A 25,970-nucleotide genomic window follows, 5' to 3' on the forward strand; every position below is an offset into this window, starting at 1 on the left:
TTATAAGGGAGAAGGATCTGGAGGAGCTGGAAAAGTCTTCCCTAGAAAACTGACATTTGAGCAAGTATCTAAAGACTGAATGGTCTTGGCTAATGGTTCAACAGGCAACAAGGAAGAGAAGAATATCCCAGGTAGAGGGAAGAGCATGTGCCAAGCCTGTGAAAAAGGAGGAATGAGTTGCTGAAGGAAGGCCAAGATATTAAGAGTGCAGAAGAGAGTGGTCCTAGAAGTTCTGGGGAGGGTAGTAGGGTTAACCACATAGGGCCTTTTATGTCCTACCATAGATTCTAGTGCTCATTCTAAGAGCAGAATGAAGCCTCTGAAGATGCTGAACCAGCCTTGCATTTCAGAGATTTCTCCGGCTGCATGTGGACAGTGGATTGAGCTGGATGAGGAGGTCAGTATAGCCAGAGGGATGAGATAGGAGGTTATTGAGGTAGCTGAGAGGTCTAACAATGACAACTGGAACAAGGGCCTCTCTTCTTGACAGCAGGGTCTAAGCCTTTCTCACTTCTGCAACCCCAGCATACAGCCTGGGAACTGGCCCACAGACAGCCTCACATCTTTGGCTTGGAATGTCTTGCAAATGATCAAGACCCAAACGTCCTATAAATGGTCCCTGAGAAGAGAACTTGTTGGTTTTTTGGAAAGCTAGATGCAGCAAGGAAAAGAGACTCCCAGCCCTCAGAAACTGAACGAGAGCCAAAGTTCTTAAGACTCTAGAATGTTCTTATAAGGTGTTCCCCACCTTCCAAAGAAACAGTAAACAATTGTCATAAGAGATTTGAGTTTCCCCTGTGAGCTCATATGCACTGTTGTATTTAGAGCCTCTTAAAAGGGCCAGCCTCTCCAGCCCCCAAAGAGGGCTCCCAAGGCCTTTTTGTCTTGGATACAGTGGGGAATGAGGCTCTTCAATTGGGCTTTCAGAATGTAGGAAAAGGAAGTCACAACTCTACAGATATCAATCAAACTCAATGGTTACTTATCACACCCACAGCACTGTCCAATACAGTGTGGAGCACTTAGCTTGCAAGACAGAATTTTGCAACCTTGATGATAGGAATTAAAATGTATGCTTGGTTCCTGCTGGGAATAAAGACCAGCATTGTTATATCAGTTCAGTGAAGTAGGTTCTATTATTATCCCATTTTATAGGTGAGCAAAGGGAGGCATCCAGAGAATAAGAAACTTGTCCAAGGCTATGCAGCTGAAAAGTGGTGAAGCTTGAGCTCCTAACCACTCAGATCCTAGAAATGAGAGAAAAATGGGATAGAGAGGGTTCATTTATTGAATACCTACCATGGTTAGTTTTATTTTCTAAATTTATTATTTATGGGAGTCAAATTCATTTACCTGATAACTTTATTTCTAAGATCCATGTTCCTTCTTGGTATTGGAGAGTTAGGTGTTGCAGTAGGTAGTTGGTGTCTAAATTGGCATCATCTTTTGTAATTTAATTTGGCAGTATGTATACATATTCAAATATAAATATCTTTTATATAAATATAAAAAAAATATCTGACCAAGTAATTCTATTTACAAGGTATTATTCCATGGGAAAACATGATTTCTATAAAGATACATCTAGAAGAATATTCATTATAACATCGGTTATAACAGAGAAAGAGTGGAAACAACCTAAATATTAATCAATGCCCAATGAATTGGGATCTAGAAAGATGTGTGCAACTCTCTACTTATTAAAAAAAAAAAGCCTGCTCTGGACTTCTACTCTTTCTCCTTTCTACAAAATTTATACTCTTCTACTCTTTCTCCTTTCTACAAATTTTAAATACAAATTTGCACGTGATTTAGCTTCAACCATATAAACAATTATAATATCTAAGGGGATAGCAAAATGGCCACAGGAAAAACAGGGTTCCTGAATGATCACATGGAACAGAGCCACCTGCTAACCTGACATCTCACCTTAGAATTATTATTTGAGTGTGAAACAATCTTCCCTCTCCTATAAGTTATCAAACTTTGAAGCCTCTGTGTCACAGCAACTTAGATATTATATTAACTAATGCAGAAAGGTTGCAGAATACTTTAAGAGACACTTATATAGAAAATTTGGTAGTACATATAGAAGAAAATATTCCATGACCAAATGAGTTTAATTCCAGTACCTATAAGTGTTTATTTCTATATATGAAAAGTTATCAATATATTAAATATCATTTACATAATTATCCTAATAGATGTCCAAAGAAAATTGATAAAATTCAACATGAATATTGAAACTTAAGAGAAGAACATTTCCTTAAAATGATAAAAATAAAAATACAATGTGTAATATATATGAAATATTTTTATATTTTATATATTTTTATCTTTTAGTAAATAATATATTTTTCTATTTAGTAATAGTATAAAGTGATTTAATATGAAATAATAATAAAAATTAAAATGTTGCATCTATTTAATAATCAGACACAACATAATCCTTGAAATAAAAACTCAAAAAACAATTCAATTAAAAACAGACAAGGAAAGTGTTCTCCTTATCATCATTAGCATCATAATTAAAGAATGTTGCCAAAGAAATAAAACATATACAGATACACAAGAGAAATACATATATACACACAAACACACAACTAAGACAAAATAATGAATTTGATAAAAATAAATAAATAACAGACTGTGCATATGAAAAAGAAAGGCATTTTTCAAAGTGGTCAAGAGCTTTTGGATTTAGACATATCTTGATTCCAATCATGACTTCAGCAGTTAACAACCATGTGAACTTAACTAAACTCACCCTCAATCTCCTCATTTGTAAAATGGGTAAAATAAGGCCTACCTCCCTGGATTGTTGTGAACATTAAGTGAAATACTATTAAACTCTTAGCATAATACTTGGGACGTAGTAGTCACTCTAGTTATAATAACTGTGCTAGTTAATCACTATTGTAATCACTCTATCATTTGTTAATAATGTTATTTATTATATAAAAACATGTATTATATAAGAAACAAGCAGCATTCATCTATGCCACTAATCATCAGCTAGGAAAATCTAATGAAAAAAGGAGTTCTCTTCATAAATAAGCAAAAATATAAATCACATAGAATATATACCATAAGAGATATGGGGAGAACTATAAAAACTTAAATCTTTTAGACAAAAAATAAAGGTACACTTAAATTAATAGACAAACCATGTGACTGAATGAGAACTAAATGTTTGAAAGTAAATTAAAAGTCTATAAACTGTAAAACAAAATGAGGACAGTTCCTCTGAATCCACTGTGTAGCTTTAGAGCAATCATAAACTGTTGCATAAAATGGTATAAATTTCACTTAGAGAAACAGGTAGGTTAGAGGCAAAACTGGAAAAGACCTGGAATCCTTGACTCTAAAGTTAGAGTTAAGAACCTTCTGATGTCATCTAGTCCAAGAGGGAACAGAGGCCCACAGAGGCTGAGGAACATATTTAAAGACTCCATTAATTGGTTCTTGAACTGGGATGTGAACTCAAATCCCTGTCTTCTTGTAGAGTTGTTCTTTCTTTTATTTTGCACTGGATCTTTATATCTAGAATATAATGAATATTCTGAAGAAGAAGAGCAAAGAGGGAAAGTAACCCTACTACATATTAGAATATACCATAAGGAAGCAATAATTAAAATGGTGCATGTAAGAGAATGAAACTGGATTACTGTCTAACTGCATACACAAAAGTAAACTCAAAATAGATCAAAGACCTGAATTCAAGTCATGAAACCATAAAACTCTTAGAAAAAAACATAGGCAAAACTTTATTGAATATAAATAGGAGCTTTTTCATGAATATATCTCCTTGGGCAAGGGAAACAAAAGCAAAAATGAACAAGTGGGACTACAACAAACTAAAAATCTTCTGTACAGCAAAGGACACCATCAACAGGACAATAAGGCATCCTACAGTATGGGAGAATATATTCATAAATGACATGTCCGATAAGGGGTTGACATCCAAAATATAGAAAGAGCTCATATGCCTCAACACCCAAAAAGCAAATAACCTGATTAAAAAATGGGCAGAGGATCTGAACAGACACTTTTCCAGAGAAATTCAGATGGCCAACAGGCACATGAAAAGGTGCTCCCCACATCGCTAATCATCAGAGAAATGCAAATTAAAACCACAATGAGATATCACCTCACATCAGTTAGGATGGCCAACATCCAAAAGACAAGCAACAACAAATGCTGGTGAGGATGTGGAGAAAGGGGAACCCTCCTACACTGCTGGAGGGATTGTAAATTAGTTCAACCATTGTGGAAAGCAGTATGGAGGTTCCTCAAAAAGCTCAAAATAGAAATACCATTTGACCCAGGAATTCCACTTCTAGGAATTTACCCTAAGAAAACACGATCACAGATTCAAAAAGACATATGCACCCCTATGTTTATTGCAGCACTATTTACAATAGCCAAGACATGGAAGCAACCTAAGTGTCCATCAATGGATAAATGGATAAAGAAGATGTGGTAAATATACACAATGGAATATTATTCAGCCATAAGAAGAAAACAAATCATACCATTTGCAACAACATGGATGGAGCTAGAGGGTATTATGCTCAGTGAAATAAGCCAGGTGGAGAAAAGAAGTGCCAAATGATTTTACTCATCTGTGGAGCATAACAACAAAGCAAAAACTGAAGGAACAAAACAGCAGCAGACTCACAGAACCCAAGAGTGGACTAGTGGTTACCAAAGGAAAAGGGGTTGGGGAGGGATAAGGAGATTAAGAGGTATTATAATTAGCACACATAATGTAGGGGGGGCGCAGGGAAGGAAGTATATAGCACAGAGAAGACAAGTAGTGACTGTAGCATCTTACTGTGCTGATAGACAGTGACTGTAATGGGGTATGTGGTGGGAACTTGATAATAAGGGGGAATGTAGTAAGCACAATGTTGCTCAGATGAAACCTGAGCATAAGATTGTATATCAATGATACCTTAATAAAAAAAAAGAAAAAAATACCTTATCTCTTAAATTTCAGAAGTATTAGCAAAATAAACTATAGATAAACTACTAGAAAATAGATTTGTTATCCCAATTAAGAGGTAATATTTTTATAATGATTTCAATAATGGAAGACTTCTCAAAGGAAAAAATAGGAAAGATGATCATATAAAAATTTTATGAGTTCTCTAAAGTAAAACTTGTTGAAAAGTAAAAAGTGATAGAATGACAAAATACTGAGAAAAAATACAAATTCAACAAGAGTATTATAACACCCAAAATAGGTGCACCTAAAAGTATAAAGCAAATATTAACAGACCTAAAGGGAGAAGTATGCAGCAACACAATAATAGTAGAGGACTTTAATACCCCACTTTTATCACTGGATGGATATCCAGGCAGAAAACCAACAGGAAAACATTGACCTTAAACAACATGTTAGACCAGATGGACCAACAAACATATACAGAACATTCCATCCCAAAGTAGCAGAATACACATTCTTCTCAAGTGCACATGAATCATTTTCCAGGATAGATCATATGTTAGATCATTATAACACAAAATAAGTCTTAATAATTTAATAAGGTTGAAACCATATCAAACATCCTTCTGACCATAATGGAATGAAATGAATAATCAATTACAGGAGAAAAATATAGCCAATGAAGGGTCAATACCAACTAACAAAAAACAAGCACACCAATAAGAAACCCAAGATCTAAATGGACACATGGGTAGAGATGGGTTGCTAATCTACCTGTAAGAAAAAAAGAGTAAGTAAATATTTAAAAATTTTAAGCTGAGCTTGCTTGATAGCAAATCAATTGAAGTACTAATGAAGTGGCATTTGTTGACTATCTGTTTCTTACTATATTCTGACCAATAAGGAGTAAAGCAAAACAAAGTTCAGGGCTTGTAGTTCTTTGGAGGAAAACTCCTCACTGACTCTGCAGGTAGCATTACTCATTGGAGGCAATTTGCTAAATGCAAATGTTTCTACTCTTTGACCAATTGAATCTCAAGCCTGAGAATTTATCCCAAGGGAGTAACTTAAAGGAAGAAAGAAAAAAATGTACAAGTACAAAGTTGTTTATAGTAGGGTTGTTAATCACAGTTAAAAGAACTGTAAACATCTGAAATATCCAGCAATAGATATATCAATACAAAACAATACTATGTACCCATTAAATGATAAATATGAGGAGAAATCAAAAGATGTGGAATTAGTTATGAAATAAGTTAAAACAAGTAGAAACAGAAAGTTATATCTATACCATCAAATCAATTGTGAAGAATTATAAATATGAGTAAATACTGGAAAGAATAAAAACTGTTGCTTGTTCAGAATTTATGGGGTTAGGGATGAAATGTTAAGATAAATCTTTTCATAGTATTTTGAATCTGCTTTAATAAACAAAATTAAAAGTAGAGAGTATATAATATTTTTTCCAAAGATTTCCTTTAAATAAAGATGGCTAATTTTTTTTTAACAGTGTTTTGAAAAATTTTTGGAAATTTTACTTCTGGGGATCTTCTTGTTAATGTCGAATAGGTAGGTGTTAGTCACTGTATTTCAGACTGGGGCTTCCAGCATGGTTGGTGGCACCCTGGACATGCCCGCATGACAATCATTAAGCAGAAAGCTTCTATGTTTAGACCGACCATAGGCAGCATGAGCCATCAGGAGAGGTGAGTCAGGAAATGGAGGATGAGGAGGCAGGAGATCCAAGTCCTATTTTGTGAACATGAGTCTGGCAGGATGGGAGGATGGGGATTTGCAATCACCAAGAGGGAAGGGCTGGGGTCTGGACTTTGTGGTGACAGCAGATTGGAAATTAAGAGATGACTCTGATGTCTTGAAAAGAGGAACTGTTCTATTTGTGTGGCTTCCTGGGTGTGAGAGGAAAAGGAAAAGGAAGCATCGAAAGTTCAGGCGCCTGGGTCACCCTTCCAGACCCACTAGGTGCTAACAAGGCTCAGGGAGGGCTGCCAGTATCCGGATGGGGAGCTGGTTGGAAGGAGGCAAGTTTAGAAGTTCTCGGAGTGGGCAGGAAACATGATCTAATTCACTCATTCATCTGCAAACCTTTACTTAGGAACTGTTCAGTGTCTGCCCATACTCGCCACTGAGATGGAGGATAAAGGTACTGGCAGGAAGTCTAGTGTTAACATGTTCACCTTCTTTTATCAACAAAAATGAGTCCAGCCCTGGCCTAAGAAGAGCATCTGCCCTGAACCCACCTACCTTTTTCCTGCTCAGCTGCTTCACTGAGGTCTGGAAGCTTGAGCCCCACTAAGTTCTGATTTCTTATCAGGATATGCTCCTTTTTAGAAAAAGAAAAAGACAACATTTCAGATGATAACGTCAGACTGGACTCTGCCTATGACTCTGTGACCTCACAGCCTCATTTGGGAGATATGAACAGCAACCTCAGTGGTAGGTGGACAGTCATGACATAGTGATATCTGAGGGGCACCAGGAAGACCATTACTTTCCCAGCCTGAAACTCCACCACTGACACCACATTCCTTGGTTTAAGAGTTGTCCCTGGTATTGTCTGCTTTTTAAATAAAAGTGTGGGCCTCAGGGTAAATAAGCTGCCAGCAACTGTGTGGCTGAGGGCCATAGGACAAACAGAAGCAGAGCCCATGGCTCTGGGGACAGTAGGTTCCCCAGTTACGTGTGGAGCTGCCTCTGGAAACAATCTTTGGTGAGCTCATGGCTGTGCTCCAAGCTGACTAGAGACTCCTGCTCTGTTGTTCTGTGCAGTGAGCACCCATTTCCAGGAGTTGTGACCTCCTTCACCTCCAGTTCCTCAATGGCCTGTTATGACACCTCTTGAGTTATTAAACTCTATAGACAAATGAGGCCTGAAAACTACCATCCCAAAGGCAGCAGGCCCAGCAGCCTATCCTGCCTGGGACCACAGCAGTCAAAGCCCTGACCACAGGTATGTGGCACAGGTAGGCTCACACCTGCTCCAAGTCAGTCAGCACCAGGCCAGTGCCCCCAGATGGAAATGCCCACAGAGCTTCTGTGACTTGTGCTTATGAGGGTATTTTCAGTCTCCTGTGTTGCAGAGGTCACTAGAAAGTTTGGCCCCCTGGGTAAAGAAGGAGAGGAAGGGGCCAGCAGAGGGTGCTCATGGCCCAAATGGAAGTCACTGGCCCAGAAGGGCCCTTTACTTGTGCTAGTAGCAAGCTAGAGGCCTATAGCCAATCAGCTCTCAGCACACTGACCTGAGGAAGGGGTGCTCAGCTGCCAGGGCAGTGGTTAGGGGGATGGGACTTCCAGGTTCTCTGTGGCTCTCTTTGCTGCAGAGAGAAGTTGCAGGGGTGTGGGGGTGGGAGTGGCCTGTTGCTTGGGTCTGGCTTCTGATGCCCTGAGGCCTGCAAAGGCAAATGCTTGTCTGCCTGGCCCAAAGCTCCAGGGCTGTGGCTCATGACAGGCAGCCTTTTCAGGCCTGTACAAATCTACTAGTTAGTGAAGTCTTCCTGGCTGCGTGGGTTTTCTAAGTAAAATATTAACATCAGCAGCCAGGTCCCAGGTCTGCAGGAGCCTCCAACTCAGAGCATTATGGAAAGTTTCTGAACAGGAATAACAGGAATGAAGGTTTCTGAATAGGACACACTGGAATGTATCCCTGCTAGCACAGAACCCCCCTCACTTGTGTTGACTGCTATTAGGTGCCTCTTCCTTACCTGTCCCATGTCCCCTCTACAGGGAAGCCAGAAGAGCCTTGCCTAGTTCCAGCTGTGGGAGCACCAAGTCCCACCCTCTGGAGTCCCAGTTGCTGTGGCCTGTGGCCTGGGTTGGCCCTTTGGGGAAGAGGGGACCAGACAAGGACTCCTTTATCTTGTTAACCTCTCTCCTTCACACCTTGGTCTCTCTCCTCTATATTTCTGGATATCCCTTATCTCTCCCTGCATAGGGTGGCAGCCTCATAAGAGACCACCATTTCTGGCTTAATGGCCAATGAATGTTGAGGAAAATTGGAAGAAATTCACCAGGGGATTGCAGCCCCTCATGGCCATCATTGTCCTTGAGGATGGATTTGAGGTCTTTTGTTAACAGGCTTCAGGAAGGGGAAGTTTGGGGCATGACAAGGAGAAAAGGTATTTTATCCTTGCCTAGCCCCATCCTCAGCATGACAAGGTGCTCCATCAAGGGCTTCCTGTTTATGAGCTACCAGCTCTGGCTGGAGGAGTAGAACACAGTCCAGGAATAGGGCCCATGTGCTCCTCCATACACTCACCTTCCCCTTGCAATGTGGCTTTGTATGGCAAGTATATCCCAAACTAACCTCACCCAAGTAAGGGAAAAGCACCCGCAACTGGTGTTTGTGAAGAAGATGCTGCACAGAGGGCCTGCTTTATCAGGGTGGGGGAGTTTAGGGCCCCATGAGAACCATGTCCAGGCCAGAGCTGCCTTGCTGAAGAGCCCAGCTCAGTCCAGAGGTCTTCAGCCTGGGGTTGGGGGGCAGCCTGCAATGCACACCCTGCCCAGCTGTCCCCCAGGAACCCACCTCTCGGAGCTTGGTCAGTTTCTGCATCCGCACTGGCTGCACCTGTATCTGAAAGTCTTTGAGTCCAGGTGCCTTGGCCAGCTTGCTGCTAGCTTTGCCTGAAAAACGCTTCTCTTCCTCTGCCAGTGGCAACTTGGCAAGCACTTTCTGCAGCCGGGGGCCAGGTTCTTCAGGGCCACTGTCCCAGGAGACCCCCCGAAGCAGGGGCGGCCGGGCCACAGGGGGCCAAAGCTCAGCTTTGGAGCCAACCCTGGACCCTGTTGATTCTCCAGCTGTGCCTTTTCCCTGGGGGGCTGGGGGAGCCGCCCCTCCAGAGCCCAGGTCTGGACTTCTCGGCAAAGGGTTGCCCTCCCTGCCTGTCTTCAGAGGTGGCTTCCCCAGCTCTTTCTCTGCAGGGCCTGGTTGAGGGCTGTTCAGGGCCATTTTTCCACCACTGCTTGTGCCAGAAGCTGGGTCCTTGGATGTGGTCTCAGGGATCTGAAGGGGATCGAAGTTTTCCTTTTGTTCTATTGAAATCTCTTTGGACTTCTCAACTGTGGCAGACCGAGGAGTCAACCTGCCCTGAGAAACTTTCCTCTGGTCATTCTGTTTCCAGTCAGTTAGCCCTTTGGGGACATTCTGAAAGAGACAAGGTAGAGCTTGGATCCCAGAGGCAGGTTGGGGAGGAGGTAGGTGGGGGCTACTTCCCTTGTGGGGTCTCTGACCCCACAGGCCCTGCTAAGGGGCCTGTGGTGTGTGTGTGTGTGTGTGTGTGTGTGTGTGTGTGTGTGTGTGTGTGTTTGGGGATATGGGCTAGGTGGAGGGGCTTCTCATTTAAGTCTGAGCCCGTAAAGTGGACCCACAGACAAGTCTGAGGTTTGTAAAACAGACAGGACAAGGGGCCATGCCATTCAAAACCTGCCAAGAACTTACTAAGAGCTAGGAGCTGTGAAGGACAATTGAACAGAGGGCAGCTTAGAGGCATTCACAAGTTTTGACCTCAATTCAGCTGTCCCAGATTCTAGTCCTGCATCTGCCTGATAAGGCTCTTAGTTCTTAGGGACTCAGAGATCCCATTAGGTTTGTGAACTCTCTGAAATTATATACAAATGTGTGTGTGTGTGTGTTTCTGTATGTTTGTGTTGCATGTATTTTTCTGGGAAGAGAATTCACAGCTTTCAGTGATATCTCAGAGACTTTCGTGATGAAAAAGAATCATTAGATGAGGTGATTTTTGCAAAAGTGATATCTTACTAAGATTCTGTACTCTTCTTTCATTTCCCAAGGGAAACCTGCTTTGTGAGGAACACCTGGGGTCTGGGTCTGGGTATTTGTGTGGCTGTCTTGCATGTGTGCTGAAACTCTCCCTAAGGGCTCTATCCCAGACCCAGTTCTAGATAAGATTGGATTCTGTGCTGCCCCTGGTACCAGCTTGAGCACTTTGCTCCAACCAGGTCTAGGACCCTTATATTGCTCATCAGCAGAGATGAGGTCTTTCCAGGCTGTTCCCAGGAAGAATCCCAATAAGGGGATGGAGCTTTTACTCTTTCCACTAGAGCTGACAAAGGCAGCAGTCTTGCCTAGCTATTGCTCAGCCCAGTGGTCTCCCAGTCTCTGGCCAGCAACCTGAGTGGGGTTGCAGAGCTACAGGCAGGACCACCTAGAGGTTACTCTCACTGAATCCTGCCTCCTTAATTGTGCCTAGCAGTTACAATAGGGCAGAGGAAACTTCTAGCTTCCCCAAACTTGACTCTGCACTCATGCACACCCACTCATAGGCTGCCCAGGGCCAACCTAGGCAGCCTGAACTCTGCTGACACTGTGTCTACTACACTTATATAATCCAAATTGGACAGATCTCAAACTCACAGTCTCGCCAAGGTGAAGTGAAGGGACTTCAGCCTCATGCCCCTTCTGCTAAAGTAAACATGCATTAGTCAGCAATGTGGAGACCATATCTCCTCTTGAAATACCCTTAGAGAGGCCCATAACAATGGTGCAGATGCCTTCCGCACCCCAACCCAGCACCCTCATCCTAATGGTTCATGAAGGGCCTCTCAACGGTTAACAGTAAGAGGAGAGACTGGTTGGCTTAGAAACCCCAAATGGTCACCTCTTACCTGTGGTGGGGCTCCAGGGAGAGAGGACTGTGGGCCACTGCATGCATCCAAACCTGGAATGGCCCAGACACTGATGAGTGATGTCCAGCACCCCAGTCTCTCAACTCTCCCTTCAGCAAAAACACATCTACCTTCCCAGAATGTCTTCCCTTAACTCCCTTAGGCCTGGTTGCCAGTAAAGCCACTTGTTGAATACCTCGCACATGCTTGGTGCTGTGCTCAGTCCTCATTTAATCATCACAGAAACCATAGGAGGAAACGGAGGCAGAGGGAAATCAAGGTCACATAGCCAGGAAGTGTCAGTATTGGGAACTGAAGCCAGGCTGCTGGGCCTGAGCTTGCCCCACTGCTCTGACAAGGGCAGGCTGTGCTCCCTGGTACCTTACCCTTCCCATGCTGGTCTGTGTGGCCCTGTACTCAGCCTAATGAAAAGGAAGAAACCAAAAAGCAGGAAGCAGCTTAAATGGAGGTTTTTCCAAGTAAGCTCTCTCTGAGTCCCCTAGGCAGAGACAGCACCAGTCATAGCTCTCTTCCTACAGTCTTGACCCCATTCTCACCAGCCTATCTCATTTTGGATGAGGCCTGTCTCCCCACACTAGCTCAAAACCCCAATAGAAAGTACCTCCACCTCTTCCGGGCAGCACAGCCCAGCCCAGCTGGGGGCCCCAGGGAGGGGGCCAAACAGGGTCCTAACTGGGAAGCCTGCAAGATGAGAGGCACCCTGGTCAGGCCAGCAGAGGGACTAAGCCACCACCTAAAGGGAGAAGAGAGGGTGGGAAATGCCAGGGGCAGTAGACCTCACCGGGTGGTGTAGGGATGGTAAGAGAGTTGTTCTGAGAGGATGCAGAAGATCCGGGGCTGAGGTTCGGGCAGACAGCTGTGGAGACAGGCACAAATTGGCCAGCATTCATGCAGTTTTAGGACCTCTGCCCAACAAAGACATCCTTTCAAGTATTTCTGACCCCTGGGAACTGGGCCAGGGGCTAATTCTGAACTGCCATGTAAGGCTCCTACCATAGCACGATGCCTTCTTGCTGCCAGCCCAACAGAGGGAGGCACTTCAATCATTCGAGGGCTGAGGATTGGGGTTACACTCCTTAGCCTGCTTGGCTTGACCTCAAAGTACCTTCTAGAATAGAGGACCTGTCATTGCTTAGCAGGTACAACTCTAAGGGCTGTATTCCTAGACTTCCCAGAGTGATACTGATTTCAAATGCTTCCCTTGTCTCCTAAGTATGTTCAAGCTTGTCTAAAACCTGCTCCAACTTTTTGCTCAGGAAGAAGAGGAACTTTAGCCAAAAGGGTAGCAGGAGGATTTCGGGGTCCAGGAAAACCTTCCTTCTAATTAGAAATTCCATAAAGACACCAAGACCAGCTTCCTTCCACATAGTGCCTAGGATCCTTCCTGAGGCCCATGGCTGGAGGCCAGGGAGAGGGAGTCCAGTGCTGGTCTCTTTTTCCTTTGATGAGGAGGTGCCAATAGAGCAGGGCCTTCTGGGAAAGGTGGGGATGTCACACAGACTCTGTCCATGCAGGGTGACCTAGGAGTCGGTCCACATGGGCATCACACAGAGGATTCCTCTCCATGCAGGATTCAGGGAGGGAGGATCCCAAGTTAAGTTCATGGGTATAATATTCCCTAAAAGCCTGGGGACAGGTGGGGCTTACACCTGCAGTTGGGGCCCTCCCCATCCTGTACCTCACCTCAGAGGGACTCAGGGAATCTATACCCCCTACCTGATGGAGAGTCTCCGGGGCCACTCCTGGACTTCCTCCCACGGCGGGTAAGGAATCGCTCACTCACTGACTTGGCTTCTTTCAGCAGCGCCAGGTTTTTCTGCTTGTCTTCCTCTGAGATGCTGATGTCTGGTAGCTGGTCTTTTACCAGGTCAATGACATGGCCCAAAGGATCTGCAGAGAGAGGGTGAGCTTGGGGTGAGAGTCAAAGAATTCTTAGCCTCTGGCTAAGAGTCCCTGCCACCCCACAACTCAGCACAGGGATGCTGCCTGAGATGGACCCAGCCAGCCAAATCTTGGCCCTGTGGTGGGCCATAGAGAGGACTGCGTGGGGACAGACAGGGCTTTCTCAGTAGGCCTGGCTCTCCAGCTTATAGCCTGTGGCTGTGGCAGGTCCTCTGTCACAAATGGTCATGAAGCCACCTAGGTTTCTAGTATTGTCCTAAACTCTGCTCTCAGAGCAGGCTGTCAGGAGCCCCACTTCTGTGCTATCTGCTACCCTGATGTGTTCTCCCTTCAGGTTTCTGTTTCTTCAATAAGCTAGTGATCTTAATATCTGGGAATAAAGGGAGCTTTCAAATATCATGAGCCACCTTCCCTTCTTCCTCTACTGACACTGTCTACCCCCATACTTCTCTACAACTGCCTCTCCTCCAGCAGCCACCTCTCACCCAGCTGCTCAGAAACATGGAAGTCACTCCACGCTCCTCCCTCTTCCTCAGTCTTCCCATGTCCAACCGACTGATCACCAAGTTCTGATCATCATTTACCTCATAAATATCTTTGGAACCTGTTTCTCATCTTGCTTACCTGCACAATTACGTCAGCCACTGCGTAAGTCTGCCACCTGCAGGTGATCCCCTCAGTCTCATCCTCCACTGCCTAACCTTCCTTCCGAAGAGCCAGAGCTGACCATTCTGCCTCACCTTACCAGATTCCTCAGTATGCCATCCAAATGCTAAACTGGGCCCAGCCACTTGTGCTGAGCCCGCCTACTCCTCCTGAAGCCCCTCCCTCCAGACCTTCAGCAGTAAACAGCTCCCATTGTGCCTCTCCAGCCTCTCCTCCCCTTTCTTCTGGTTGTAGCTCCCTGGTTTTCTTGGGTGAAACCCCTCTGAGGCTCAATTACCCTAGTAAGGAAGGAGCTAAAACCCACCCCCACCTCACCCCAACCTTGGTCATTCAACGAGTTCAATGCCCTAGTCACAGTGGTTGGCCAAGGGGTAGCCATGAGAGGCCAGTGGGAGGCAATTCTGAGAATTGTGTGTTGTGTACATGGGGAAGAGGAACACTATTTCCACTGAGGGGATGCAAGCCTGGAATTGTTGGTAGCCATTTTCCAAGAAGAATGGTAACACACAAGAGAGGAGACTTGTAAGATGGGATGGGACTATTATTAATGACCCAACTTGAACACTGAATTCAGCACTCCCTAAAACCACAAGCCCTGGCTTTTATTTACTTCAGTTTTTGGGGTATAAGCTGTTTGAGTTGGTTTTCTATCATTTGAAAGAGTGCTGACTAATACACATGACAGAGTATTCAGTTATTTTGTATGGCTCCTGCTTCCCCACCATGTTGCTTCAAACTGAATGCCTTTCCCCCCTTGTTTATCTGTCCATCTCTTTAAGGCACAGCTCAAATACTCTCTCTTCTGGAATACCTACACAACCTTCCCCCTATCCCCAACAGAGTTGGTCCCCTTCTTGCCTCAGTTTCTGTAACATTTCTGTGAAGGGCCTTATAATACAGTGTCCTGATTATGTATCTTTTTATTTCTCAGTCTCCTCAGAGACTACAAGCAGCTGGAAGGCAGAGACCAAGTCTGTATCTTATCTACATTCTGATTGTCCAGAGCAAACCCCGAGAAACCACTGGGGGACAGAGCAGGTGATTGGTGCAGGCTGCCTTGCATTCAGGCACATGCCTACCTGGATGTAGGCCTTTTAGGAGGGGGTGGAGGACTCTGTTCCTGTAGTCTCAGCTATTCTTTCTCTCTTTCACTTCCTCTTAACACCCTGGTCTTGTCTTTTTACCAAAACAGTTAAAATTGGATGTCATACTTCTGGGCTCAAACACAGAAGGGCAAATCAACTGCCCTGTTGTTGGGCTCATAGGGATGGACCTGCCTGAGAAGGAGAGGGGAAGGGGCCAAGCCCAGCCAACCTGCCAGACCTCAGTCTTCCTACTCAAACACACCTTCAGCTGGACCCCATCTCTGGTTGCAGAAATAAGATCAACTGGCCTAGTCCTTACCTACAGAAGTCAGTGAAGTAGTGGAGACCTTCAAATGTCGGTGAGAAATCCGCTTGTGGGGACTGTGGGCTCTAAAAGACAGAACAGAATCATCTTGTTAAGGAAATTTGTCCACAGCTTATAAATAAGCAAGTAGATACCTGTACATTCTTTCAAAGTTGTCTAAGCTGAGGAACTTGTTAGAATTACAAATTCTCAGGCTCCACCCCAGACCTATTAGATCAGAAACTCTAGAGAGAAGGGTCCCAGACATCTGTGATTAAACAAGCACCCTAGGTGATTCTGAACCATTGCCTTTGGGAGATGGAACTTTGACTATTTACCATTTATTAGGGCTCAGACTCTGAGTGAACATCTAACTTGTTGAAAATTCTCAAAATGTGAATGATTGTCTGGTAGAGATGCAGATGATTTTTGCTGGGCAGGAAAGATAAATATAAGGTTTCATCCTCCTGTGAAACATTAACCTATTTTATATCTAATTTAGCAATCTTATTCCAGCATTCTTTCTCTCTCCACTGATTATATATGCATATCCATTTCTTATATCCTCCTTTGAACTAGTTTTGTTATCCTTATGATTCCCTCATTAATGAGTTAGAGAAATCTTTATATATCAGTATATATTTGTATAAGAATTATCTTTGTTAAGTTTTTGGAAATTATACTTAGGCAATCTCATTCCAGCTAGACCAGTGCATGGGCTATAGCTGTGTAAAACCAAGGCATGTGAGTCAGTGTCCCTCCCAAAGGATTATCTTCCAAAGACACAGGACCCACTTTGGCCAGCGGCAGGATTTCACTAAGACTCATCTTTCAGGTCTGTTTACAAATATCTGGGCAGTTATTAGAAGTAACTCCTCTGCTATGATTTGTCCTTTTCTCACAGGCTAGCAAAGTACAAAGAGCAAAATCCAGGAGAGGAAAATTAATTTGGGAGGGGGAGATAATGGAAAAATCCAAATGCTCTCTCCTATGTTGAAAACTTTCTTAATTTTATTTCATCAATATAATGATTGGCAAAGAAAATATTCATAAAAGAATACAGCTACCTAGTCCCCATGTGCTAGGAAATACTGTTCTTCACAGCGCAAAGTTTAGGCATATGGGATATACCTGTTGGCCAGGTTTTTGTCAGTTTCTCCTTCCAGTGAACTGACATCCCCACTCAGGACAATGGTGGGTGGACTGCAACGTATTCCTGCAGTGGGAGGGCCCTGGCAGTTTAGAACAAAAACATAGATGCAGTTAGGTTTGGGCTGGTGGAAGCTTCCAGGAGCAGGGAGTGGAACATTTAATCCAGCATCTTGACACTCAGAGACATCTTGATAAAGGTTGAATGTAGTTTATTGGGATTGTTTAGGAGAGAAAAAGGCCATTTTTCCTTCATTCCCCAGCAGGCATTCACTAAGGGTCCACTTTTCATGCACTAAGACTTGCTTACCTGTAAGGCATCCCGGGTTAATTCTCACTAACAGTCTAGGAAAAGAATGGTGCAGAGTCTTCAGGCTGTGGCCAGCCTGGCTGGGTAAGAGTGGAGACCAAGAGAAAAGGTGTTGGTACCCACAAACACCTGAGACTCAGTGACATTTGGGTAGTTGTGACATTTCAATAAAGGTGATTTGTTTGATGGGTAATGGAATATAGTTTAACTTTTGTAACTTTGTGAAAATGCTTATCTAAATAAATACACTTATCTGCGATTAGAACAAAATTATATGGTGATGAGCTGATCACTTGCTTTGTCCTCTTTTTGCATGTTCCCTCAGTTCCCATGTAAAATGGTCAAAGGTTGGCTCCAAGAAGGTTGTCCAAATAAAATGAAATGATGAATGTGTGTGTGCTTTGGAAGTGTCATATGGTTAGCGATTAATCACTATTGTCATTAAAATGAACGGGGGCTCTATGTAATTCTCCCCACCTTTTCTTCCCCAGGCTCCCCTGGTGGGAGGCCATCAAGCACTAGGGAGGCCACTCCAAGGAGCCAGTAGGGAAGCAGGAAGATCTTAGGTCATGGCATGGGGCCTGAGGACACATGAAGCAGTGTCCAGGGGAGTGCTGAGGTCAAGAAGGGGAAGCAGTGTGTCAACATGGCAGGTGACAGGATGGAGCTGGGGCAGGCAGGGCCAGGGGCATGTGTCCAGCTAAACAGGAGAGCCAGCAAAGAGAGAAGAATGGGAGGACTTTCTACTGCAGGGATTTTCTAGTGAACAGAAAGGGCTAAAATTTTTCTAGAGGCTTCTGTTCATAACTCTAAAAGGGCTTCTTACTTATGTGGTCTCTTAGATCTCAATCAGGGAATTAGCATCCTCTGAAGCCTGTTCTCTGATCTCAGAGCTGAGGGCCCATTTGCTGTGAGAAGTGTTTACAAGTTATTATATAAGTTACCAACATTTCATAATTGGAAGAATTCCCACAAAGGTCTGGATTTTCTGCTTGTCCTGAAAAACCAGGAGATGAAGCAATCATGGGTCTGCATTTCTGCAGAGGAACCCCTGGTTGGAATCAGCATGTAGTGGCCTGCTTCAATCATTTATGTTCCCTGCCTGGTCCCAAAGGTATCCGAGTTACTGCCTCTGTGGTACATGTTTCTTAACCTGTCTTGGTTTTCTGGAGCACAGAAGTTTGTGCTTAAAGCTTCCTCCACCCATGTCATCTTTTTTTAAACTTAACATAAAGTTTTTTAAACTTAATGAAAAGCTATACATATTTCATGTATATATCTTGATAAGTTTAGAGGTAAGTATATACCTGTGAAACCTTTACCACAATCTGCCATAAACCTATTCATCACCTTTAAAATTTTCTCATGCTGCAACCTTCTTCTTCTTTATTATTATTATTATCATTATTATTTTTATTATTATTATTACTGTGATAAGAACACTTATAAGATCTCTCTCCCTAGCAAATTTTTAGGTGTCATATACAGTATTGTTAACTCTAGGCACTATATTATACAAGTGATCTCTTGGACTTACCCATCTTGTATAACTCTCATGCCATCTTGATGGGGCTTCTTTCCATATGGCCTCATGGGTGACTGTCACCATGGAAATGTTAGTTGAAACACTAGCTGTGTTTATAGTATGTGTGAGCTTCCTTCCCTGGGTGGAATTTATTTCAATGGTGAAATTTTGAGCTCTAAAAATTACCCTTTTCATATTTATATTTTCTCTGGTGAACAAGAAAAAATATGCTTTGACTGAAGGGTTCATTATATCATATGGTTTCCGCCATCCCTTGGGGTAGGGCTTGCACAAATTCCCAGCAGCAGATAGATAGATCTACATAAAAGGGGCAGAAAAAATCAAACATTATTCCTGCATGTTGTGTTCTGAAAAGAAAAAAATTGTGGTGGTGGTGGTGGGTTTATAATATATACTCATTTCCAGTTTAATATATTTAGGTTGCTAAGTAAGTAGAATGAAGTTCATTTATCTATTTAATTTTATTGATACACTACTTATCTCCCAAAGCAATTTGAAGCAACCAACAATAAAATATAAGACATAAAAACATGAGACTATAAAAATGGGGAAGCAATTTGATAAATATAAACATCCCTAGAAAGAGAAATGCATGCTCCTTCTAATCATCCATGATTTGACTCTGAAGTTAAACTGTTTGACCTGAAACGTAATGAGGATGGGATCCACGTGGGTCAGGCTCTGAGAAAGATTGCTTTCAAGAACCGCTCAGCAGACAAACAAAAACGATATACAAAGAACTCCACTCTGCACCCTCACCTTTTAAAGGACATGAAAGGGGAACAAATCTTAACTCCCACGCTCACCTTTTCTCTCTTCTTTGACTCTTGACTTGCTTACCCTCTCCACAAAAATTTCTCTCTCCCTCTCCCTCCCTTTCTCCTTCTCTCCTTCCTCAGCTTACTCCTCCAGCTCCATCCAATTATTTATTATACATATAATTTTAATCTTTCTTTTTATGATTGACTCAGAAAAGTTTTCAAAAGTCTTATAGTCTAAAAGAGGAGTCAGTCTGTTAACATTTGTACATTATTATACTTTATCCTGTCTATTCATCCAGTGAACTTTTACTAAAAGCCTATGGTCTATGCTAGGGCCTAGGAAGACAAGCTGAACCAGGAAGTTAGCACGATGGGATGGGGAGTGGGGTGGAAGTACTCTCCCCCTAACCCCCCACCTAAGCAGCACTGAGGGCCTGGTGCTCTCAGTGTTGACCTATGAGGTGAATGGTCTGCAAGGCACTGGAGTTGCTGTTTTCTGGTGGCAGTTTTACCTGCCTCCTGGCTAAAGACCATTTAGTAGCTGCCATGCTGGGGCTGGGTTGAAGGCACCCTCACTCTGAGGAGGTATGGGCAGAGGTGCTTAAATAGAAAGACAGAAGCAAGTTACGGGTGGCACCTGCTAATCACATAGCCATGGACACACACAATTCAAAGCTGCTTAAAAACTAGGAGATACAAAGCAATTAGGCAGAAATCTTTTAATTCCCTGATGGAATGTCCTGGAATGTTCCTTACTCTCCCCTTCCAATGTGTACAAAATATATAGTAGTAAAGTTAGTGTTCTTTCCCTAGTCAGTTCAGAGAATGGTTGAGCAGGCTCTGGACAACTTCTAATTTTCTGCAAAACTGTTTTTGTGGGGAACATTCAGTCTTGTATGGGCTGTGTTTCACTCCAGCAGGTACTGGGGAAATGGTCATCTAGGAGAAACTTGGGATAATTCCAGGGGCCTTGTGGAGTGAATTCCACCAGGTTTTCATACAGTGTAAATACCCTTTCCTGCTCTTATTCTGAGGTGCCATACAGAAGGCAGTGCCTCAAGAAAGCTTGTAAGACAGTGTATCTAAAATAGAGCCTGCCAGGAAGTTACTTACTGGCTTTGGGACTTCAAGAGCCCCAGACTCAGGAGCCACACTAATTCATGATACAGCTTCTTGCTTACTGTGTGACCTTTGCAAAGTTATCTTGCCTCTCTGTGCCTCAGTTACCTCATCTGTAAAATAGCAATCTCACAGGGTATTTATAAGAAACAGGTTGATATGGAAATAGGATTGCCATATAAAATAGAGGATATCCATTTATATTTGAATTTCAATAAATAATGAATACATTTTTAGTATAAGTAGGTCCCAAATATTGCATGGGTACAACTATATTTTCATTTGCTAAATCTGGCAGCTCCAGACGGACAGCTCTTGAAAGGGTACTTGGCACCTAGGAAGTGTTCAATAAGTGTCAGATGTTCTATTATTCTAACCTTTGGGACTGAATTAATTGCTCTGGAACTTGGTTTTGAGGAGATTGTTGTTCTTAGTTTTGAGTCATTTGGAGTTAAATTAGGAGGGCCTTGCTGGTCTGGTCATGGAACCACAGAGCATCTTCCCTGGGACACTGACCATGTGAGCCTGTTATCAGTGCCTCCGGGAGAAGCCCACCTCCAAGGCCACCTTCACCTGGCTCCACTCCCTTTCTTATCATCTGTTTCTTAGATCAAATATGTCTGCTTTCTGTTGGTTATAGACATGAGAAGCAAAGGAACAAATGTGGGTAGACAAAAGTGACACTTACTTACTCAGACCTACTGCATGTGAGGCCCTGTTCCAGACACTTCCCATGTATTTCTCATTTATTTTTCTTGGCAACTCTGCAAATGATGCTCACAATACCCATCTACAAATTGGGGATGATTATACCTCCTGACCTCATAGGATTGTGAAGAGGAATTGAGAGGAGCAAAGTGAAGACCCTGAGTGTGGAGTAGGTGACTGATTCATTTCTTTTCTCACCTCTTTTTTCCCATTTCAATCCACCTTACCAATGAAGAAATGTACTTGTCCTGGGCTGTGCAGCTGTTATATAGTGGAAGAGACTAAATACCAGGCCTGTAGACCTTCCTACCACACCTCACTATTCTTACAGTTGTTCCCACTGCGCTCGCCTCCCCTGGTGTCCTGAGGGCCTCTGACACTCCTCTCTTATTCTTCCAAGCTGCACTCTCCCTCACAGTCCCTTTCCTCCAGGAAGCCCTTGAACCAGCTCCAGGCTTGAGGAAAGATAGCAAGGGCAGCCCTTTACCTTTCCAGGGGTCCAGCCTCCCCAGAGATCCATTTCCCTTCCCTGGAGTAAGCTGAGCACTGGGGGGCTGGGCCATCTCCTGGCAAGCTCACCCTATAATAAACCAGCAAGTCACATTTTGTTCTCCTTAAATAAACCTTATAGAAACATTTAAATGTTTATTTCACTCATAAAGTTCCAGGAATGCACAAGTTTCCTAACTGCCTGGGCACAGGGTTAAATATAGGCCAGTGTTAAAGACGGGAATATTGTCTTCCTTTCCCCAATGTCACATGACTAAGCCTGGGTTAGGAAGCTCTAAGCAACAGCCGGAGCCCCAGCCCCAGCCCCAGCCCCAGGCCAGGTGAGAGTGGAGAGTTTAGCTCCTGCACTTGAGCCCTGGCAGGCAGCATGGGAAAGAAGGACCCTACCGGAAGGCAGTGTGAGGCAGCTAAGTGTGGGAGGCCTAGACTAGAGTCCCACCAGGGTGACCTAAGTACTTTATTTAACTTTTCTGAGTTTTGTGTTCTCAAATATGATATGGAGCTGACAATCCCCATTTTCCAGGCTTGTTTTAAGGATTAGACAAGATAGCGCAATAATAATGAGGAGGAGGAGGGTGGCAGTAGAGGTCGGACCTTGTGGTGGCTGTATCCCCAGGGCCCACTGTCATGGGCTGAAAGGCAAACAGCGACAGCCTCTGTGGAAAGGCGCCCTGGCCACAAAAGGGAGTTAGTGTTCTTTTGACAGGATAAAAGGACTCTCTGGGGACTTACAAGAAAATGATTATTCCAGCAGCAAGTCCTAAGAGCATGGGAGAGAGCAGAAATACTTCTGCTGAGGTCTGCTGGAGGGGCTCCTCCCTGCCAAATAGTGAGGACCAGTTCCCTGGCTCTCCAAAGCCTCCCCTGTACGTCCCGAACCTGCCATTGGTGGACTCATTGTCCACTTTATTCCTAGAAGCCAGGGACCACAATCACTGGATTATTCTGCCTTCTTCAACACTGTTTTTACTCTCATGCCAATGGACTTCAGGAGTGTGGAAGTGCACACCATGTCTATAGCCTTCATGGAGAGTGTATCACCCGGCCAGCCAGCCATTCATCCATCATTATCTTCTCTCCTCCCCTCTGTTTTCCTAACACAGTTCCTCCATCCATTTCTTCCTCCTTTCAATTCAGACATTTAGTCATCCAGCCAGCCAGTTATCCACTACCCAGTCACATAACCATCCATCCATTCACTATTCTGCTCATCCACCTATCTATCCATCCATCCATCCACTTACCCATCCCTCTATCCTCCCATTCATCCATCCATCCATCCACCCATCATTTATCCATCTATCCATCATTTCCTGAGTTCCCACCACATGCTAGAGCCTATGATGAGAACAAGAGATACACATGTGAAAGACACAGTCCTTAACCCTAAGTAGCTCACATGCCGTCTGACAGGGAAATCAGAGAAACAAAAAAATAAAAAGCTACTCCACTGCTCACAATTAGAAATAAGGACAAATCATTGTAATTTACATCCCTGACCATCTGTAATGAGCAACATTTCTAAACACTTTCTGCTTTGTTCTAGGCACTTTCACAACTATAACTTCATAGTCCTTACTCTGTGACCACAACACTAGAAGCCATCCTGTTGCAACTGTCCTCTTATCCTTTCCAATCTTCTTTATCGTAGAGGTTGGAGCATCAAGTACCTGCTTCTGATGGCCAGGACACCCCTGGTGTCCAGGACTCTGGCTTTGTGGCTGGGTGGGGTCAGGGAAGACACAAAGCTGGCAGGAATGCCTCAGCAGGAAATGGGCTGGAATCTCTGCTCAACTATGACATAACTATGTGACCTTTGACAATTATATATCCTTGCAGAGACTCTGTTTCTTCTTATTCTATAAAATAGATATAATAATATCTACCTTGGAGGGGGGAGACCACGTAGATGTCTTCAGTATCTTGTACATCAGATCCTAATGCTTTACTGATAATTTGTTTGATGGTATTTCATTGAAGACCTTAATTGAGGCTATTCTTACAAAGGGTATGATGAGATAAGTGGAAATGAGGTCAGAGAGGATGAATTCAAGATCCTCAACTTGAACATTCAAGATACTGCCTGGTTTCTAGTGATTGCAGTGTACTTACCTTCCTCAGTTTTCTCATCTGTAAAATGGGAGAATCTACCCCTTAGAGTTCTTATAAGGGACTACATGCAAAACGTAGAGCAGAAACTGTCACATAAAAAGCATGGTATGAGGGTTCTCACTAGAGGAGTTGGGGGGGGGCGTGGTTCCTCAAATCACCAGGTTCCAAGTGTTTTACATGCATTATCTATTATGTCTTCCTCTCTTTACTGACTGATAACTGATTCTTTGGATCCTAAACCTTTTTTCCCAGTAGGGGAAACATGCATTTCCAAGGGTTCCTTTAGGGAAGAGTGGACAGAACCCCAGTCTGCTAACCAGTGAAGACAGGGCCTGAACAGCCAAGGGCAGATAAAATTGAGAGAAATGCTGGTAATCTGCCTTACAGAGTAAAGCATTCTGTTAAACTCTAGACATTCCTGGGATGGCATAGAACAAGAATCCCCCAATTGCAAATCAGAGAGAGTCATAAGAGAATGTGAGAGCGAATGAAATCAGAGAGAATTGTCATTCCATTGCAAATCCACCAGGGAAGTGAACTTCCTGGGAGTGGGAACTTGGTTAGTTGGTGCTCAACAAACATTTGTTGAATGAATTCAATAAGCACTTATTAAGTTGAACTCAATTCCATATTTATTGAGTACCAACCACATGTAAGTGAATAGTTGTCTCTTCCCTATGTGTTCAAACAAACTCTATTGCCATATAATAAGATACTATCAGACTAAAAAGAAGGTAAAAAAATTCTAGTCCAGTTTCCTCAGCTTATTGCCGTGAGGCAATGGATCCAGACCTTGCTACTTCCTTTTTATGTGACTTTGGACAACTGGCTTAACTTCTCCAAGCCTTAGCTTCCTAATCTGTAAAACAGGTATAGTCATTTCTAACCTATATAACATTACGAAGGTTTTCTGAGATAATGAGTGTGAAGAGTTTAGCCTAGAACACAACAGGAGCCCCATGTGTTAGTGTCTTTCCCTGCATTTGGATATGATACATAACTGCTCTGAACTTCCAATTCCCTGAGGATGGTAATCTCTGTCCACACAGTGGTGTTAGAAGATCAAATGCAATAATACATGTGAAAACTTTTTCTAAACTGTTTTGTGCTGTTTTAGGCACTGAGCACCTACTATAATGACTATTTTGCTTAGCATTTTATATATATGATTCTGGTAATTAAAGTCAAGCTGCCTGGGTTTGAATCTAGTCTCAACCACTGAGCTGTGAACCTAGTACATAATACTTTTCTGGGCTTAAAGTCTTCATATGTAAATGGAAATAACAAAAACACCTACTTCAAAGAGGTATTTTGAAAATTAAATGAGATAAATTATACAACAAGCCTAGCACAAGGCCAAGAGCACAGTAAGGGTTCCTTAAAGGCTCACTGTTGTTAGTGGCTATTACTGTCATGCTTGGCTTATAGATGAGGAAACTGAGGCAAAATGAGTAACACATCCAGGGTCATATTCAAGGATATGAAGGCCAGCTCTTTCCACTCTGCCACACTTCTTATATTTGGTGTTCCTGTGGAGAGTTTCCTGTACCTTTTGAAACTTCCTGGCTGCTTGGAGAACCCAGCTTGATACCTTTCTCTTTTAAAAGAACAGCCAAGCAGGATGGGCTCTGAGTGCAGCCCACTGTCTAGTGAAGGTAGGCCAGGATGGTTCTCTTACTATGCTGACACAAATAGGGAGAGAATTCCAGATTTATTATGATGACAGCTACCATGTTTTCCAATTTGGGGCCAAAAGAGGATGAGGCCCAGCAGCTTCATGGTCAGAGAGGTTCTAAGAGCTCCACCAGCAGATGCCTTCCTGTTGGGGCCACACATAGATGGCTGCTTCTCCAGAGCACACTCCAATCTGATTTTCAGTTAATTAAAAAGTGAGGGAGCATCCATTCATGATAAAAACTCTCAACAAAATGGGTATAGAGGGGAAGTACCTCAACATAATAAAGGCCATATATGATAAACCCACAGCCAACATCATACTTAACAGCGAGAAGCTGAAAGCTTTTCCTCTAAGATCAGGAACAAGACAGGGATGCCCACCCTCCCCACTGTTATTCAACATAGTACTAGAGGTCCTAGCCACGGCAATCAGACAAAACAAAGAAATACAAGGCATCCAGATTGATAAAGAGGAAGTCAAACTGTCACTATTTGCAGATGACATGA

The 25,970-nt window shown here is 43.2% G+C and overlaps 1 protein-coding gene across 14 annotated transcripts in view; it reads right to left on the reverse strand.

Moving 5' to 3' along the window:
- The window catches only part of IRAG1 (inositol 1,4,5-triphosphate receptor associated 1), a 136,154-nt gene that overhangs the window by 50,483 nt on the left and 59,701 nt on the right, over positions 1–25,970 (reverse strand). For 5 of the 14 annotated variants that reach the window (XM_073216181.1, XM_073216186.1, XM_073216184.1 and 2 more), the window contains 8 exons: positions 16,703–16,803; positions 15,587–15,657; positions 13,331–13,504; positions 12,396–12,470; positions 11,594–11,646; positions 11,343–11,390; positions 9,495–10,112; positions 7,214–7,292 (listed from right to left, as the gene is read on the reverse strand). In XM_073216181.1, coding sequence (XP_073072282.1) covers positions 7,214–7,292; positions 9,495–10,112; positions 11,343–11,390; positions 11,594–11,646; positions 12,396–12,470; positions 13,331–13,504; positions 15,587–15,657; positions 16,703–16,803 — 1,219 coding nt within the window. Of the gene's footprint in view, positions 1–7,213; positions 7,293–9,494; positions 10,113–11,342; positions 11,391–11,593; positions 11,647–12,215; positions 12,237–12,395; positions 12,471–13,330; positions 13,505–15,586; positions 15,658–16,702; positions 16,804–18,567; positions 18,852–25,970 lie in introns of those variants that run through there. The other 9 variants (XM_073216190.1, XM_073216188.1, XM_073216189.1 and 6 more) reach the window with 6 other exon arrangements.

Source organism: Manis javanica, chromosome 11 (genome assembly GCF_040802235.1).
Source record: "Manis javanica isolate MJ-LG chromosome 11, MJ_LKY, whole genome shotgun sequence".
NCBI classification, from domain to species: domain Eukaryota; kingdom Metazoa; phylum Chordata; class Mammalia; order Pholidota; family Manidae; genus Manis; species Manis javanica.